Source organism: Phoca vitulina, unplaced genomic scaffold (genome assembly GCF_004348235.1).
Source record: "Phoca vitulina isolate PV1807 unplaced genomic scaffold, GSC_HSeal_1.0 scaffold74, whole genome shotgun sequence".
NCBI classification, from domain to species: Eukaryota; Metazoa; Chordata; class Mammalia; order Carnivora; family Phocidae; genus Phoca; species Phoca vitulina.
Window position 1 is genome coordinate 6,081,191 of NW_022589777.1, and position 20,439 is coordinate 6,101,629.

The following is a 20,439-nucleotide window of genomic DNA, read 5'->3' on the forward strand; positions in this document are numbered from 1 at the left end:
GTGATGAATCACAAAATTCTACACCTGAAACTAATATACTGTATGTTAACTAACTGGAATTTAAATACAAATTTGGAGGAAGGAAAAGTCAGTGGTCTTTAGAACACATGAACCCAGGTAAGGTTAATGTTACACCAGTTTGTTTGAGGTCTTAGAATATATAGGTCTGTATGAGCTTAGATGATTTGTTTTGCATGTTAAGGTTTGATACAGTTTCTCTCTTGAGAATCATGTATATATGTTTGGCAAGTTGGAGTTTCTGTTTGAATTCTCAGTACTCCAAGAAAATATCCATAGTTCAAAAAGACAACATTTATAGACTAAGACATTTATTGCATAACTTAGAGTGGTGGTCTTTAGCATATTTTTTTGGGTATTATTTTAGTCTTAGTTTAGATTTTCAGTGGTATCTTAATAATGCATCAGGTCATGGAATTATGAACATTTGTTGGTGACATTTGAGGATATCTCCTTTGGTTTCATTATGTGCACTTTTCTCTTTATAGATTCTATTTTTCTTAACTGAGATTTGTTTTGTTATTGAAGCTAGTTCATATTGATTTCAGGGTTTTTCCTACGATCATTACAATAGTCAGGTATTAAATCTAGACTAAAGCATGTGAAATTGGTTAGGCTTATGTACTTTATCTTCCTTACTTGATCTCTGGCCTGCATTAATGGAAATGGAGAGAAGGACTATTATTTCAGTGGTGGCTATGTTTAAAGAGCCTTATAATGTTGGCAGAATTGTTGTGTCTGCTGCTTACCAATTCTTGTATGATTTAAAAGATCCTTTCGTTACTTAAATATTGAAATCAATCTAATCTCTAATTAGTCTTTGGGAAAACCACAGAATGTTATCCTCCTTCACAATTTACCATGTATTGCATCCTTTCTTGCTCAACATTAAAAGGAAATAAAAAATTAATTTCACTAAAAATAGTTTCTTGAAAGTATAGTGAGATAATATTTTGCATTACATTGTGCCTGTAGAGTTAGATGTTTTCAGACATTTTTTTACTTCAACTGATTATTTGGCATATTCGGTTTCTCAGTACGCTTGTCCCATTCCTTTTCTATCACCTTCTATCACCTATCAACCTGAATTCTGAATAAGCCCAATATATGTGCCTTTTTTTTTTTTTTTGTAAAAGGCCAGTGAATGTTGCATAAGAAAACCTGTAACCACAATCTCTAACTTATATTTTTTGATAAACTTTTATCTCATTCACCACAACCATTATTTTATCCTCTGGCTGCTTTTAAGGTTTTCCCTTGTCTTTTGTTTTCAACGGTTTGCAAATGATTTGCCTAAGTCGTTTTTTATTTTGTTTTTTTTTTTTTTTAGTCCTGCTTAGTGTTTTCTGAGCTTCTTGGATCTGTGATTTGATGTCTGTAATTAATTTTGGAAAATTCTTGGTCAGTATTATCTTTCAATTTTTTGTCTCGTTCTTTTCTTTTTTTTTTTAAGATTTTATTTATTTGTCAGAGAGAGAGAGCGCACAGGCAGGAGTGGCAGGCAGAGGGAGAAGTAGACTCCCTGCTGAGCAGGGAGCCCGATGTGGGACTCCATCCCAGGACCCTGGGACCATGACCTGAGCCAAAGGCAGATGCTTAACAACTGAGCCACCCAGGCATCCCTGTCTCGTTCTTTCTATGATTCTAGTTATGTGTGTGTTAGACCACTGATTTTGTCTCACAGCTCTTTTCTGTTTATTTTCACGTTTTTCTCTCTTTGTGTTTCAGTTTGGTAATTTTCAACAGACCTATATTCAAGTACACTAAATTTTTCCTTGGCTTGTTAAGTCTACTAATAAGCTGGTGGAGGCATTCTTCATCTCTATGGCTGAGTTTTAAATTTCCAGTATTTTCTTTTTTTTAATTAATTATTTTATTTTATTTTATTATGTTATGTTAGTCACCATACATTACATCATTAGTTTTTGATGTAGTGTCCCATGATTCATTGTTTGCGTATAACACCCAGTGCTCCATGCAATACTCACCCTCCTTAATACCCATCACCTGGCTAACCCATCCCCCCACCCCCTCCCCTCTAAAACCCTCAGTTTGTTTCTCAGAATCCATAGTCTCTCATGGTTCGTCTCCCTCTCCAATTTCTCCCCCGTCATTTCTCCCTTCCTACTATCCTCTTTTTTTTTTTTTTAAACATACAATGTATTATTTGTTTCAGAGGTACAGGTCTGTGATTCATCAGTCCTACACAATTCACAGCACTCACATAGCACATGCCCTCCCCAATGTCCATGACCCAGCCACCCCATCCCTCCCACCCCCCCACCACGCCAACAACCCTCAGTTTGTTTCCTGAGATTAAGAGTCTTTTATGGTTTGTTTCCCTCTCTGGTTTCATCTTGTTTCATTTTTTCCTCCCTTCCCCTATGATCCTCTGTCTTGTTTCTTGAATTCTTCATATCAGTGAGATCATATGATACTTGTCTTTCTCTGATTGACTTATTTCGCTTAAGATAATACCCTCTAGTTCCATCCACGTCATTGCAAATGGCAAGATTTTGTTTTTTTGATGGCTGCATAATATTCCATTGTGTGTGTGTGTGTGTGTGTGTGTGTGTGTGTGTGTGTGTATATATATATATATATATATATATATATACCACATCTTCTTTATCCATTCATCTGTTGATGGACATCCTGGCTCTTTCCATAGTTTAGCTATTGTGGACATTGCTGCTATAAACATTGGGGTGCACATACCCCTTTGGATCACTACATTTGTATCTTTGGGGTAAATACCCAGTAGTGCAACTGCTGGATCATAGGGTAACTCTATGTTCAACTTTTTGAAGAACCTCCATACTATTTTCCAGAGTGGCTGCACCAACTTGCATTCCCACCAACAGTGTAGGAGGGTTCCCCTTTCTCTGCATCCTCGCCAACATCTGTTGTTTCCTGACTTGTTAATTTTAGCCATTCTGACTGGTGTGAGGTGGTATCTCATTGAGGATTTGTATTTCCCTGATGCTGAGTGATGTTGAGCAGTTTTTCATGTGTCTGTTGGCCATTTGGGTGTCTTCTTTGCAGAAATGTCTGTTCATGTCTTCTGCCTATTTCTTTATTGGATTATTTGTTCTTTGGGTTTTGAGTTTGAGAAGTTCTTTATAGATTTTGGATACTAGCCCTTTATCTGATATGTCATTTGCAAATATCTTCTCCCATTCTGTCAGTTGTCTTTGGTTTTGTTGACTGTTTCCTTTGCTGTGCAAAAGCTTTTTATCTTGATGAAGTCCCAATAGTTTTGCCCTTGCTTCCCTTGCCTTTGGTGATGTGTCCAGGAAGAAGTTGCTGCGGCTGAGGTCAAAGAGGTTGCTGCCTGTGTTCTCCTCTAGGATTTTGATGGATTCCTGTGTCACACTTAGGTCTTTCATCCATTTTGAGTCTATTTTTGTGTGTGGTGTAAGGAAATGGTCCAGTTTCATTCTTCTGCATGTGGCTGTCCAATTTTCCCAACACCATTTGTTGAAGAGACTTTTTTCCATTGGACATTCTTTCCTGCTTTGTCAAAGATTAGTTGACCATAGAGTTGAGGGTCCATTTCTGGGTTCTCTATTCTGTTCCATTGATCTATGTGTCTGTTTTTGTGCCAGTACCATACTGTCTTGATGATGACAGCTTTGTAATAGAGCTTGAAGTCCGGAATTGTGATGCCCCCAGCTTTGCTTTTCTTTTTCAACATTCCTCTGGCTATTCGGGGTCTTTTCTTGTCTAGTATTTTCTTTTTTAAAGATTTATTTATTTTAGGGAGAAAAAGTGTTTGCGTGAGCAGAGGGTGGGAGCAGAGGGAGAGGGAGAGAGAATCTCAAGCAGGCTCCCTGCTGAGCATGAAGCCCAACGTGCAGCTCAGTCTCACAACCCTGAGATCACAACCTGAGCCAAAGACAAGAGTTGGATGCTTAACCAACTGTGCCACCCAGGGCTCCTTTCTAGTATTTTCATTCATTTTTTTTCCTATAGTTTCCATTCCTTTGTTGATATTATCTATCTGATCTTATATATTGTCCATCTCTTCCATTGGAGACTTAACATACTTATTTTTAATTCCCTATCAGTTCCAACATATATGTGCCTATTTACTTTATCTGACTCTAGTTCTTTTTTTTTAAATTAACATATAATGTATTATTTGTTTCAGGGGTACAGGTCTGTGATTCTTCAGTCTTACATAATACCCAGTGCTCAATACAACACATACACTCCTCAGTGTCCATCACCCAGTTACCCCGTCCATCCACCCCCCTCCCCTCCAGCAACCCTCAGTTTGTTTCCTAAGATTAAAATCTCTTATGGTTTGTCTCCCTCTCTGGTTTCATCTTGTTTCATTTTTTCGTCTCTTCCCCTATGATCCTCTGCCTTGTTTCTTAAATTCCACATATCAGTGAGATCCTATGATAATTATCTTTCTCTGATTGACTTATTTCGCTTAGCATAATACCCTCTAGTTCTGTCCACATCATTGCAAGTGGCAAGATTTCTTTTTTCATGGCTGTGTAATATTCCATTTTATATATATATATATATATATATATATATATATATATATATATATATCACATTTTCTTTATCCATTCATCTAACTCTAATTCTGATGATTACTTTGTCTCTTAGGAAGGTACTGTTGTAGGAAGGTATTGTTTTTTTTCTGGACCTTTTGTATTCTTTATCATTTTTTTTTGTTTGTTTTTTTGAAAGCCAGACATCTACTGTAACATAGAGACTGAGATAAATAATTTGTGTGCCTGGAAATAAGCACACCTGTCCTTCTACTAGGCCTTTAGTATAGAGTTAGTAATTGAGCTGGGTTTGAGATTACTGTCAGTGTACCACAGGCTTAAAATTTCTCTAACTGTACTTTGTATTTTGGGGTAGGGGTAGTTTACCAGAGGTTTACTTTTCTCCACTCTCACATTTAGATTTGCAGTTTTTGTTGCACCTCAGAGAAAGTCTTACAAGTTAATTATTGCTTGATGCTAGTTAACTGACAGTGGGGATTGGGAGTTGGGGTGGAGATGTTCTCTGTTCTAATTAAGACTCACTCTTAGGCAGTCACCATCCCTGGCTCTTGGGGGTGTGGGTTTTCTCAGTGCTCCTGCCTCCACTAGCATAGTTCTAAGCCCAACACATTTTTCTGCCTCTGTACCTGGGATAGATTTTTTTTTTTTCCCTCCTGTTCTCTTCTCTTGGCCCTCTCTTTACAAGAGCCCTAAGAGTGACAGTTTTTGTCTGCCACAAATTAAGGCTTTTGTTCCCTCGAAGATAGGAGTGGAGAGTCCTAGCAAGCTATTGCAGCAAGTCCTCCAGCAAGGGCTACTGTTCCTCTCCCAAGTTTTGCACAATAAGGAGACCTTCCCAGTATTCTCCAAATCTTTTGTGTGACCACCCAGTTGGTTCATGGAGGAAAAGCTCGTAAGAGTGTTGAGACTCCCTGTGTTTGCAGCTCCAGAGGCTTCACCCTTTCTAACCAATCATCTTAGCTGAACTTCTCTTCTTGTTCAGCTTTGTCTAGATAAGCCAGTGTCACGTCTTGTCTCTCTGTTGGTTACCGGGCAACCTCAACACTTGGATGGATTAAAGAAAGTTCTGAATTTGTTGTTTGTTTGTTTGCTCATGGTAAGTTTGGCAGCATCTCTTTGTCCAGGTTTCTGCATCCCTAAAAGGACACCAGAAGTCCCATGACAATTTTTAAAATTCTCCTGATCTCTTTATATATTTCCTATTCATTACATCCCTCTCATCAGCTGACAACCGGTCACTTTCTGAGAAAGTAGACATTATCAGATGGGAATGTTTGCTACTTTCTGCAGCCCAACATCTGTACCTATCCTTTTCTCCATTCTTCTTGTCACTGGGGATGGAGTGCTCTCTCTAGCTGTCCAAGGCTCATCTTCATTTCAAAGCCCATCCTGATTTAACTTCTCAGGGATTCTGCCTGTATCAATGTTCCCTTTATTTTTATTTTTATTTTTTTTAAAAGATTTTATTTATAGGGGTGCCTGGGTGGTTCAGTCGTTAAGCATTCTGCCTTTGGCTCAGGTCATGATCTCAGGGTCCTGGGATCGGGCCCCGCATCAGGCTCTCTGCTCTGTGGGAGGCCTGCTTCTCCCTCTCCCACTCCCCCTGCTTGTGTTCCCTCTCTTGCTGTGTCTCTCTGTCAAATAAAATCTTTTATTTTATTTTATTTTTGTTTTTAAAGATTTTTATTTATTTATTTGACAGAGAGGGGGAGAGGGAGAGTGGCAGGCAGAGGGAGAAGCAGACTCCCCACTGAGCAAGGAGCCCGACTCGGAACTCGATCTCATGACCCTGAGATCATGACCTAAGCCAAAACCAAGAGTCGGTTGCTTAACCGACTGTGCCACCCAGGGGCCCCGACTTTTAAATTTAAATTAAAAATAAATAAAATTTTAAAATTCAGTTTCTCAGTCACAGTAATCCCATTTCATGTCCTCACATGAGGCTAGAGGCTACCATATTAGAAAGTGCAGCTCTAGAGTGATCTAATCTATTTCAACACATTCTGATCACTCCAGATCTCTTTTTTCAACTCCAGAGTTTTACTTCCAGCTGTTTCCTGAAAAGCTTCATGTCCTATAGGAACTTAAGAATGTACTGATTTTTAGCTGACCCTTGAATAATGCAGGGGTTAGTGGCACCAAGTCCCCCTACCCCCGGTCAAATAAAAGTCGAAAACTTATAAATGTTGACTCTCCAAAAACTTAGCCACTAATAGCCTACTTATTGACTGGAAACCATACTGTCAACAGTTGACTAACACATACTTTGTATGTTATGTGTATTATATACTATATTCTTAGAATGAAGTAAGCTAGAGTAAAGAAAATGTTATTAAGAAAATCATAAGAAAAAATAATCAGGAAATTAGATTTGCAGCACTGTATTGTATTTATTTTTAAAAATCCATATATAAATGGATCTGCACAGTTAAAACCCATGTTGTTCAAGGATCAACTGTATACAAAACAGAACTCATCTCTTTCCTCTGTCTCTCTGTTCCCAGTGTCCCTTATTTTAGGAAATTGCATTAATTTCTATCAGGCTTCTTTACCTTACTGATTTCTCTTTTCTCCTTGCCCTATCCAATCAATGGTAATGCTAAGTACTATTATGTCTTCCTCCAAATAGTTCTTAAATGTGTTTACTTCTTTATTTTTACATCTACTGTGCAGTTTAGGCCAGTACCTCTCAAACTCTACTGTACCAACAAATCTTCTGGGGCCCTTATAAATAAATGTAGATTCTGATTCAGTAGGCCTGGGATGGGCCGGCACTTCCAGGCTTCCAGGTGGTGCTGCCATTGCTGCTGCGGTTGCACTGATGACATTTTGAATAAGAAGTAAACCCTTCCTGGAGAGAGTCTTTTAAAGAGTCTCTCTGCTGCTTTGAATCCTTCCTTCCTCTAACCTGTTTGCCACACTGCAGTTGGAGTGATCTGTATAATATGTAAATCTGATCATCTCAATTCCTAGCTTAATATACTTCAATTTCTCGATTTCAGAATGAAGTAGGGATTCATTAGAGATCCTCCTTACCTCTTCAGCTTTATTTCCTAATACTCATCTTCCCCACCCCAACTTGCTCATATTCTGTGTGTGTATGGTTTGAAGGGGTCTTTGCATGTGTTTTTCTGTTCTGCATGATATGCTCTTCTTCCATTCCCTTTGTTCCTATAATCCCTCCTTAGGTCTCAGCTTTGATATCACTCTCCCTGAGAAGCCTTCTTTAACTCCTCAAGACTAGATAATCTTTTCTTTTCTGTTTTTTCTTTTCTCCTATAGCATTCTGTGGCATCTAATCATGCTAAATTATTAGTGCCTATTTACTTGTCTTTTTAACCGGATAGGTCTATCCGGTCAACCGTCAACTTCTTGAGGTCAGGAACTATCTTTTTAATTGTTAGCAAATAGTAGATGCTCAATAGATTTTTTTTTTTTTTTGAAAGGGTGAACAAGATATGAAGACAGTATGCTTTGTGGAGATGTGAGTGCTTCCCTGATTAAGCTTCCCTAGTAGCTTCCAACTTTAGAGTTTCAGAAGGATCCACAAAGGAAGAAATTGAGGTATGAGAGGTGTTTTGGGCTTTGTTTTCACTAGGGAATGATACTTTCCAAGACCTCAGTTTATTCCCAGTTTTTTGAGTATGATATATGAGTATCATATGGAATACGAATTTATTGAATATGGCATAATATGTTTTTTAATATGCATACCATAAAACACTAAGTCTGCTAGATGCTGTGAAGAAAAGCTTCTATGATCAAATAGTTTAAGAAACACAGCATAATCTTCCCACCTCTTAAAATTCATGTTACTATGTAGTTACATACTAAAGTCTCTGCAAAACCCTTAGTAAAGAAACCTATTTAAATTTGTTTAACTTGATGTTTTTCTAGCTTATTTGACTATAGAACTCCATTTTAATTTCCCTTTGGCAAATGCAGAGATGAAAGAGAAATTTAATTGCCTCTGTCAGACAATAAGTTTAAATGTGAAATAAAATTTACTTATACATGTTCTGGCTCAAACACTCACTGAAACAGTTTCAGGACCTACTGTTCCTTTTTTTCCATTTAGAACCCATTGTGGACCAATATGTATTAGACATCTGAGCCATCACCAGATTCAACTTTTCTGTATTTAATTGATAAAAACCTAATATTTTCCAGCCAGGAGCCACAGTTTTCTTAGCACTAGCAGTTTCTTTTCCCAAAGACACAAAGTTGTGTTTTTGTTTCTGTTTTCTGTTTTTTGTTTTGTTTTGTTTTGCTTTGCTTTTTGTTTTTGCAAGGATGCATAGAGGACAATAAAACTGAATCATTTAAAGTGGTCAAGGTAATGGCCTCTAGAGCCACATAACTGGGGTTCAAAACCTGGCTTTACCATTTACTTACTGATGTGATTTTATCAACTTACTTTGCCTCTCTGTGTCTTAGTTTTCTCATCTGTAAAATGAAGTGACAACGGTATCTACCTTAGAGGCACATTGTAAGGTACAAATGAGTTAATTTACATAAAACTCATATACTAAGTGTTCACTAAGTATCAGAAATCAAATTATTAAAATCTACCAGGTGGGGTATCAGCCAGGGTCACTCATTGATGAAGTGACCTACCATCATATACCAGCTTCAAAGAACAATCAAATTGTCATACCTTTTGGCCTTCTTTTGAATGCTGAAATGACTGATAACTATTAGAATACTAGGTATGTATTGTATATTTAAAGGAAATTGCATAAATAATGAGGCTGCTTAGAACAACTATAATATATATTTCTTGTTTGGAATTTTATTTCCTTCATGTGGTATTTGTACTTGGGGTTTGAGAAAAATGGAAAAGATAGTGGTAGATAAAAGTCCTTCAAAACTTGGGAGTCAATTTGGAGAAAAACAAAAGGAAGAATAGACAATCTATATGGGTCTATATCTATTAAAGAAAGTAAATTATTAATAATCTTCCAAAACAGAAAGCACCAGGCCTACTGAGTTCACTGGTGAGGTCTGCAACAGAATTTTTTTAAAAAGATTTTATTTATTTATTTGACAGAGAGAGAGACAGCAAGAGAGGGAACACAAGCAGGGGGAGTGGGAGAGGGAGAAGCAGGCTTCCCGCTGAGCAGAGAGCCTGATGCGGGGCTCGATCCCAGGATCCCGGGATCATGACCTGAGCAGAAGGCAGACACTTAATGACTGAGCCATCCAGGCGCCCTGCAATAGAATATTTAATGAAGAAATTATACTGATTATCTACAGTCTCCTCCAGAAAATAGAAGCAGGGGGAATACTTCCTAACTCATTTTAAGGCCTGCATCATCCTAAAACCAGACAAAGACATTACAAGTAAAGAAACTACAGATCAACATCCCTCATGAACACAGATGCAAAAATCCTCAAAAAAATATTAGTGAATGAATTCAACAATGTATAAAAAGAATTATATGCCATGACCATGTGGGATTTAAGCCAGGTATTTAAGGCTGGTTCAATATTTGAAAATCAAATGATGTAATCTATCACATCAATAGGTTAAAGAAGAAAAATCACATAATCATTTCAATAGGTATAGAAAAAAATTTGACGAAATTCAACATCCATTCATAATAATAATTCTCAGCAAACTAGGAGTAAAGGGTAACATCCTCAACTTGATAAAGAACACCTACAAAAACCCTACAGTTAACATCATACTTAATGGTAAAAAACTAGAAGCTTTCCTGCTAAGATTAGGAACAAGACAAGGATGTCTCCTCTCACCACTCCTTTTCAATTGTACTGGAAGTCCTAGTTAATGCAATAAGACAAGAAAAGGAAATAGTATGAAAATAGGATGTTCATGGATAGGACGACACAATGTTGTCAAGATGTCAGTTCTTCCTAACTTGATTTATTGATTTAATGCAATCCCATTAAAATACCAGCAAGTAACTTTGTGGATATCAACAAACTGATTCTAAAGTCCATATGAAGAGGCAAAAGACCCAGAAGAGCCAATTCAATGTCAAAAAAGAACAAAGTTGGTGGACTGATAGTGTCCAACTCCAACACTTACTATAAAGCTATAGTAATCAAGACAGTGTGGTATTGGCAAAAGAATTGACAAATAGATAGTGAGGCAGAACAGAGAGCCCAGAAATAGACCCACAGAAATACAGTCAACTGATCTTTGGCAAAGGAGCAAAGGCAATACAATGGAGCAAAGATAGTTTCTTCAACAAATGGTGCCAAAACAACTGCTCATTCACACACAAAAAAGAATCTGGACACAGACTTTATACCCATCACAAAAATTAACCTAAAATGGATAATAGACCTAAATACAAAGTATGAAACTGAAATTCCTAGAAGACAACATAGGAGAAAATCTTAATGACCTTAGGTGTGGCAATGACTTTTTAGATATGCCAAAGGCATGATCCATGAAAGAAAGACTTGATAAGCTGTCAGCAGTCATGGAGTAGAGTTCTGTTTCCCTATACCAAATGCAGTCTTCTCTCTGAGTACACGTTAGACCTTTATAGAACTTTACGTTGTTCTTAATTAACAGGTCAACTTACTGTTTCAAAGTCATATGGAGTCCATAGCCAGGGAGCAGGCATTAGGCTTTTGGTCTAGTTAACTCCCTTGCCGTGTACAAGAGCAGAGCTAGACCTAACTGCATAAACCTAAAGGAATAGAATATCTCAGGAGAGATCCTCCTTGTTTCTTTGTCTTTTGAACAAGCCACTCTTCAATCCACAGAATAAAGAAGTTTTAACCCCTAGTTTCTTTTGTGTCTCATAAATTCTCTTGCATAATCTACTCATTAGATGTATACACATGGTCCTTCTTTTCTCCCCCATTTTTCTCTGCAGGCAGAGAGGTTCTGTAAAGTGGGGGAGAGCAAGGGGAATCCATTGAGTGGTTCCCAGCTGCAGGTGGTTTTCTCCTAAAATACCTCAATTTAGTATGCTCTTATGAGGACTGATTTCTATTCTAGGACTATGCAATCTAATCTACATTAGAAATGTCTAATCTTCCTACTGGCATTTGCCCCTTTCTTTTTCTGGTTTTCATTTCAAAGGACCCTCACATTAATTGCACATGGCTCTGCTTAAGCCACCTGACTAACTAAAGCTAGGATTTAAGTGTTTCTCCTTAATGCTCAAGTTTATTCTCTGATAATGGGATGGGAAGATGTATAGCCTCATTGTATGCCACCACACTAGTCTGACTTTTAGTTGTTTTACAAAGTTGTAAGCAGACAAGACTACAGATATTGACTTGAGCTATCTTAAGGAGAAGGGAATTATTGGAAGATGGTTAGGAAGCATACGGAGTAATGGGAACTGGGAAACTAAGACTTGGAAATGGGTAGGAATCAAGGGGGTTGTGGAGCTGTTGTTCCTGTTCTGTGTCTTTCTTTTTCATTTCTTAATGGTGTTTTTGAAGAGCAAAACTTTTAAATTTTGATAAAGTCCCATTTATCACATTTTTAACTTCAATAATTTATGCTTTTTGTGTCCTAAGAAATATATGCTTAACCTGAATATCACAAGATTTCTCTCTTATGTTTGAAAACATGTTTTAAAAGCTTCTGGAGGCTTTATAGTTTTTACTTCTAGATTTAGTTCTACAATCCATTTTAAATTAATCTTTGTGTGAGGTGAGTTGGCTAACTACCTTATCACACATTGCCTAAAATCATCTACATTTCAATTCTTTTCAGAATTTGCTTATTGATTAGTAGTCTTCATTTAAAAAAATCAAGAAGTATTCCTTTGTCCATAGAATATACATTTTGTTTTGCCTATGTAGAATGGTATAATAGTGATTGGACAAGTAACGGCAAGTTTAGGATTTTTGGAAGCCAAAAAATCTTTCTTATTTTAGTTTTTCCCATTTTTTCTTTTAAAATATGGGAATTTCCTCTATTAGTATTTATCATTATTATTCCTATTTTTATCAATGAAAAATTGAAGCTCAGAAATATAGTTTTTTCAGCCATACAAATTATTTATGCTAATATTAGGTGTTAGCTCATGCCAAATTTTCCATTTTAGCACATGTGAAATAGAAAAAAGTCACAAAATGTTTATAAGAGGGGCGGGGCAAATGATTATAGCATAAATATCAACTTTCTATTCACAAATAGATAATGTTATATACATGGGTATTATTATCATATTTATTATTCATTGAGGTCACATCTATTAAACATGGGAAGTCCTATTGTATGACTTTTATCCTGTGGATAGTCCAGGCAGACTGGTGACAGTGTGCTATCTATTACTTGAAATGCTCTGTTTTCAAGTAGTCTGATTTGATGAGTTTTGCTATATTTCCTTTTTGGGTGATCATTTTATAACTTATTCTCAAAATATTCTCATTTGTCACAGTAGCTAATTTACCTTTTTTCAATTGTATTGTATCTTTGCTGTTTCATCTCTCAGAAGTCTATAAATAGGTGTCATTGTCAGTGACATTAATCATCCTGTGGCCAGCCTTCCAGTGGCTAGCACTTATCCTTTTAATCTGGTAGATTTCCTCCATCTCCCTCAGAAATTTCTCTGATTTTAGTTGCCATCTGAAATACAGATTATTTATATCATGTGGTGAAATATGAACCTCATCCTAATACAGTACTGGAGAATATAATACTCTGTGAGTGATCAGGTCATCGTCTTAGTCCAAGGCCTTTAGGAACTATCTACAACTTCCAAATAAAGCTCAAACCTCTTTGCTTAGCATTCAGACAAATCATCTCAGTTATAAGTAATATTTCTCTCCTTGTAATCCCATTCTATTGTCTTCATACCTCTAACCTGAGTGTTAATGTATCTTTATAATAGAGTTGCAGTGCACAAACAATTTATATGACTTCGAGTCTAAGTAAAGCTGAAAAAGAATAATTTAATTCTCTAACAACTAACCACTAGTCCTGTATCAGTTAGAGTTTACTTAGGAAGCAGAATCAGAAGCCCTATGAATGATGAAGAATATGGGATTGCTATGGGCATTAGCCCTTACATAATTGTAGGGGCTTCTGAAGCAGTCTATGTCTGGTGTTGGGCCTGAAGTCAGGAGGAACAACAGTCAGGAAGGAAAGATGGTCATGAAATGGGGGAGAATAAAAAAATGATTGGGATTGGTGAGGATAAGCTGGAACCCATGAGGACAAACTAGAACCTGTAGGAACAAATTGGGACTTGTATTTGTCTCTCATTGTATCTAACTTCAGTGATACATGTGACCTATAGGATAAGGTGGTGCCTTTGGCCACACTGTTGAACATGCACCTACTTGAGGATTCAGAGGAGCTGAAGGAGGAGATCTGGTGGGAGCTGGAGAGTGCAGGCCAGGCTGCTGGCCCATGCCTACGTGGTGAGCCAGCAGATCAGTGTCTGGCCCTACAGTGATCTTCAGAACATAAAAATGTCTTCAGCTTTACTTCTGCCTTTCAAATCTCACACAAATTTCTCTTTTTACTAATCTTATAGAGCCATACAGGGAAGGGAATTCTGGGAAATGCAGTTCCATCTTAGCTAAGTTAATGTGGTAGAAATCCACCACAAGTCCATTTCTGCATAAGCCCTTGAGTAAGCAAGGGATTGGAGATATGCATCTGGTATATTTTCAGTCTATCTCAGTTCCCGAGTACCTATCATGGCATCTCACTGTGCTGAGTGCAATTCTACTATTTGGTTAAATTTTTCAGACAAGACTGCTTTCCTCATCATAAACCAATTGCTTCATTACATGCTCACAGGAAAATGATCTGATCCAAAACTGGAGAGAAAAACTGGCTGTATTGGGTCTATGAACCAAGTGATGCTATCTGGGTCTTTAACATGGTGCCTTCCTAAGAAGGTATTTCTAGAGTAATTTTGCTCATTTATTGAATTTTCAATTTACACATTGACTTAGGAACCCAATCCTGATTTTAGAACTTTCTTCAATAAATATTTGTTAAATGGCAAATTAATGGTGTAGGGATTTTCTTCTGCTGTATTCCTCTTACCAACTAGCAAAGTGCTTGACACATATTAGATACTTAATAGATGTGGGTTAAATTATTTATTGAAAACTTTTATTCTGTGTTGTATAATATTAAAAAGAATATTACAAATGTTTTATTTTTTATTTTTATTTTTATTTTTTTAAGATTTTATTTATTTATTTGACAGAGAGAGAGACAGCGTGAGAGAGGGAACACAAGCAGGGGGAGTGGGAGAGGGAGAAGCAGTCTTCCCGCTGAGCAGGGAGCCCGATGCGGGGCTCAATCCCAGGACCCTGGGATCATGACCCAAGCCGAAGGCAGACGCTTAACTACTGAGCCACCCAGGCGCCCCACAAATGTTTTCTTTTTTAATAGGTTTCCAAGTTGCCTTTAATACAAACCACTGAATATTCTGTATGCTTTGGGGTCTGGGTAAAAGTGACTGCCCATTCAATTTGGTTTTGCAAGGTGAGTTGAAGCTTGCAGAAAAGTATATGTATATTAAAGTACTTTGGAAAATTTTGGCCCTGTTTGTTTCCTTCAGTGTTTTCATAAATCCCAGCACTCTGCTTTTACCTCTCTCTGTCTTCTGTTTCTCTTTCTTTGGCAAATTATCTTTAAAATATTACTACTAAGATAATCCATGCTCTTGGTAAACAGTAAATAAAGGAGAAAAGTTAACCTAAAAGTTCTCTGAACTCCTCCCTCTCCACACACAACTCCACACTATCCAAAAATAACCACTATTAATATTTTTATTTATCTTTCCTCAAATATTCTATGAATTTATAAACATGTATATGTATACTTGAAACAATAGTATCATATTATTAATACTATTCTGCAACAAGTTTTCACTTAATACATCTTGAAACTTTTAAAATATTAGCACATAAATGAACAGCTTTCTTTTAAGCAACTCTTCAACATGTATTCCAAAGTACAATTTATGATTTAACTAGTTTCCTGTGATGATTATCTTAGGTTAATTCTAATAATTAGCATTACAAACAATGTTTCATATATATATATCTGTCTATATCATGCAGGTGTATCCAAAGAGCAAATTCTAAGCAGTGGAATTGCAATGTTTGCTTGAGCTTTGTTATCAACTAAAGGGTATTTCTTTTCAGGATACATGTTTATAGCTCATTCAAGTTGCTAGTAAACACTGGGTCACGTGTGTTTCCACAGCCTCTTTTGTCAAGATACCTTTGGTAAAAGGAAAAGATGTTGAAAGAATGGTCTTTGCCTTCATCATTTGTAGATCCTTCTTTGGTCATCTATAATTCACTAATAATCAGCAGTCATTCATAACCATTTTTTGAAACTGAATACAGCTTTTCTGGAGACTAGAAGTATCATCATCATGTTTAAGTCAATCTAATCTATTATTCTAAAAAAATATATATTTTTTCAATTTCATTATCTTAAGATTGAATAATAATGCTGATATGACCACTAAAAATTAGCTTGCTCAGCAATTGTCAGGACAACTGTCACAAAAGAGTTTGCCTATTGTTTGCCGCTGCTCCATTCCTCCCTTATTTCCCCCAAAGAATTTAAGACAGCCTATTCTGCAAAGGTAAGTGCTTGAAGACTAAACACCATCATAGACTAAGGACAGGAGGCAGGTGGTAAAAGAGAGAGTGGGAGGAAATTATTTTTCCAAGAAACTAGCTTATGCAAGGCCTAAAACCTAGTTCTGAGCTTCTTAGTAGAAGGTAGAGAGAGAAAAGCTGAGTTATGGAGCTTGTCTTTTTTAGCACAGAGGTTCTCAGGCCTGTTAGACACAATGATTCCTTTTTATAACAAATATTTTGCCTGAATGCCTTGTTACTATCCTGAAGTGAGGTTTATGGATAATTCAGCTTATTTACCCATACCATTTAAAAATGAATATAAAGGGGGCACCTGCGTGGCTTGGTAGGTTAAGCATCTAACTCTTGATCTCAGCTCAGGTCTCAACCTCAGGTTTGTGAGTTCAAGCCCTGCATTGGGTTCCATTCCCAGCGTGGAGCCTACTTAAAAAAAAAAGAATATAAAGTCCGAACTCTAGTATAATGTAAGTAATGTATATTTTAATATATACATGTCTAGGCATGACTATGCTGGAAGGCAAATGAAGTTGCCACATGCTTATACCAACAGGAAGAATCACTATGAATGCTACAGCTACAAATGCAGTCTGGCTCAAGTCTGTTGGCTACTCAACAGCCACCAGACTCATTGATCATAATGATTATAGTTTTCCTAAATAGTGAAGAATTCTTCTTAAATCCTGAAAAAAAGGCATAATCTTAAATCCTGAAAAAAAAGCCATAATTCCCTGGTTTACTTGGATTTTGAGTTTCTAGGAAATTAAGTGATATTGAAATTAAGCAGAAACTTCTTTGTATTTGCACTTAGAGTGGGTTTTTTTCTAGGTTCATAAGCAGCCTTTTTTTTTCTTATATGGAAGTCTGATGAGATATTTCAACATAGTGCAGAATATGGAACAGTCTTCATTGTATAGGACTGTCCTGTACATTGCAGGCCATCCAGCATCCCTAGTTTCTGTTCACATGAAGTGCCAGAAGTTTCTCCCTCCCACCACCATTGCAACAGTCACTTTGGAAATCTGCTTGGCATTGTGTGTTAAAATCTGCATTTCCCATGACCCAGTAATCTACTCCTAATTGTATATACATAAGAAATGAGTATGTATGTACATCAAAAGTTTTGTTCAAGAATGTTTGCAGCAACATTGTTCCTATTGGCCCCCCAATGGAAATAACTCAAATGTTCCCTCTGCAGTGGAATGGATAAATACATTGTGCCATATTCATGCACAGGAATAATATGCAACAGTGAAGATGAACAAATTGCTACTACAGAAGCCATGGAGAATCTCACAGTTGAATGACAGAGCCACACACAAAAGAATACATACTATATGATTCCGAAAGTTCAAACACAGGCAAAACAAATTTATCATGTTTGTTGGAGTAATGTCTGGAGGAGGAATGAGGTGTTTCTGTGGTGATAGGGCTTCCTTCCTCTCCCTCCCTTCCTTTTTCCACTTATCATTTATTTATACCATAAGAAGTTAGTATTCTGTGGGACACACTCTGGGAAAACTCTTTGTGTGACTTGTTTTATTAACTCTCAGTTTTTGTAGAGAACCTCAGAGAGGTAGGGTAGCTTGCCTAATCTTGAGTAGTGAGTGATGGATGCAAGAATTCTATTTCTTGACCTGGGTGGGGCTTATGTGTGTGTTCACTTTGGGATAATTCATTATCAGCAGAGGGGAGAGTATTAAAACAAGTCTGTAGGATGACATTCGTGCAGTGTCCAGGGAATTAAAAAATGACTGTCATTAGAGAAACGTCAGTTTCTCTCCCCAGTCCTTCAGCTCTTCTTTTCCTCGGAAGAGAGCCCAAGAAAACCAAATGCGAGAAACAAGGTCCAGTTCAAACTGCAGCCCTCACACAGATCCGGGGACTCAAATGTCCACCGCTAGGGTTAAAAGGTATTCCCAAATTGGTCCAAGGTGGTTAAAAAGCGAGGAAGTCTCTTCGCTGCCCAGGGTAAGAAGGGAAAGAAAAAACAAAGATAAAAACGTGAAGTTACACCCCAACTCGCTGTTGGGAGCTCTGGAATCACCCGGGCAACGTGGGGCCCCGCCCGACCCATCATAGGAGGCGGGGCCAAGGGCTTGCTTTGACATTCTAGCAACGTAGCAAGCCTTTGTCGCGTCCTAGCAACACACCTCGCCCTCCCTGCGGCTGGCCTTCCCTCCCTTAGTCCTCCTTGCCAACTCTTAGCTCCCGCTCAACCTCTCACTGGGCCTCTCGGTGGCCCCAAGGGCTTGGATTTGCATACTGGTGCGGGACAGCTCTCAGGCTTCCTGCGGTGGGAGCCACTCAGGCAGAGCCAGCACATGGTGGGAGGGACAGCGAGAAAGAGCGTTTAAGAAAGAAAAAAAAAAATCAAGATTTGGTAATTTTTGTTTTTAGGGTACATCCAAAGCTCTGAGGAGAGGGGATTGAAGGGTGGGAAAATCACTTTTGTACAAACTCCATATAAAGAAAGAAGAGACCCATCGAGGACTGAGCACCTAGCCAACTGGAGACCTGCGATGTTGGACACCATCGTCCCTTCCGTGCAAGACCTGGGCAGGCAGGTGTTGCCCACGCTGCTGTCGCTGAGCCAGGAGGGTAAGCGATGTGGGGCGAGGGCCCTGGGGGCTGGATCTTAACCCGCTTGTGGGGAGGTGGAAAATCTCCTTCCCTATCCTCTGGAGTGGCCATGTTGTCTTGGCAACCAGCTGGTTAATCACAGTAGGCTCATGTTGGATGCCCAGAGACAGTTTCTTTATTGACTGCCTTAATGAGGGAAAGGGGCCAGCTGAGGATTTTGATTAAAGGAGATAATGTATTAACTTGGGTACTAGCACAAAGTAAGTGCTCAATAAATGTTAGCTAAAAACAACCACCCCAAATGGCTCCTTCTCAGACTTCATGCAAAGAAAAGGCTACCTTGGTTGCCCTTGATGTTTTGGGGTTGTGTTAAGTGAGATGATCATAAAAGGAACTGGGTGGTTGGAAGAAGACCCGGCAGCTTCTTATAGAAATCTTACTAGACTTGATCAAAAGCATAGTTTCTTAGAAGAGTCCCCCTAAAGTGACACTGAGATGTCTGTAAGCAATGGGAGCCCTTGGTTTTCCAGAAATGGAAACTATTGTTACTATCAAGTCATTGTAATTTAGGGACGTTGCCTATGCTTTAACCAAATGACTTAAGAAGACAAAAATAAATAGGAGTAGATGCCTCTTTTCTTTCCCCTGCATCACTCCTATTTTTTCCTGTTACAATAATTCTAAAAGAAGCATTAATAGTTTTATGGATTAAAAAATATTTCCCATATTTATAAATTTATATTTAATTTATTTATGAGTGATTTTGAAAACCTTCTATGTGTTGGGTACCAGAGAACTGATGGTGAGCAAAAACCTTGGAATTTATAGTCTAGTGGGGGAGAGATACACATTAACCAAATAATCACAGAAATAAATATTAATTTACAATTAGTAAGTGCTACTAAGGAGGAGGTGCATGGTACACTGGGAACTTTTACTGAGGGCGAGGATGGGGATGTGTGTAAAGATTTGCTGAAGAAGAGATTTGAGCTAACGTGTGAAGAATGAGTTGCAGTTAAATAGATGAGATGGATCAGTATGGTAGGGAGTGGAGGGGAGGCAACAGTGTTCTTGGCAGAGGAAAAAACAAGAGTGTGTTGATGAGAGGGAGCAAGGGGTGACTTGAGGAATTGAAGGAAAGTAAAAATGGCTGCTTTGTAAGTGTAGGAGTGAGTGTGTTCTAAAGGAGGCTGGAGAAACAGGTCAGGTGATGCAGGGCCTTGTAAATCATATAAAGGATAGTGGCCTTTATTTTAAGCCTGATTGAAGGCCGTTAAGTGTTTTGCATGGAGCTAAAGGAGGAGTTGAATGACGTGATCAAGTCTGTGTTTTGAAAAAGATTGCTTTGTTTGCCAAGTGGAGAATGAATTGGAGGGTCAAGGATGCCTAGAACAGTAACTTAAGTGAGAGTGAATGGTAGCTTGGTCTAAATTGGTAGCAGTAAAAGTGGAGAGAAGTAGACAGACTGAAAGGCTATTTAGAGGTAAAATCTACAGATTGTGGTGGTGAACTGGATAGGAGGGTGGGAGAGAAAGAAGTCTCGAGGATGAATTGAGTTCCTGGCTTATATAATTGAATAGATGATGGTGGCAGTCATTGTGATTGAAACCCTGGATACAGGGCAAGATTTAAGGGGAAGAAAATGCTGATTTTGAGCATGTGATGAGTCTCTGTGAGATATCCAAAGAGGCAGTTGGATACACAGGTCCAGAACCTGAAAATGGGGAGG

At 38.0% G+C, this 20,439-nt stretch overlaps 1 protein-coding gene across 2 annotated transcripts in view; it reads left to right on the plus strand.

The window, feature by feature from the left end:
• The first annotated feature begins 18,630 nt into the window (after positions 1 to 18,630).
• CCDC81 (coiled-coil domain containing 81) overlaps positions 18,631 to 20,439 on the plus strand; it is a 43,095-nt gene continuing 41,286 nt past the window's right edge. For both annotated transcript variants that reach the window (XM_032393505.1, XM_032393506.1), the window contains exon 1: positions 18,631 to 18,728. In XM_032393505.1, the coding sequence (XP_032249396.1) occupies positions 18,650 to 18,728 (79 nt within the window). In that variant the 5' untranslated portion in view covers positions 18,631 to 18,649. The remainder of the gene's footprint in view (positions 18,729 to 20,439) is intronic.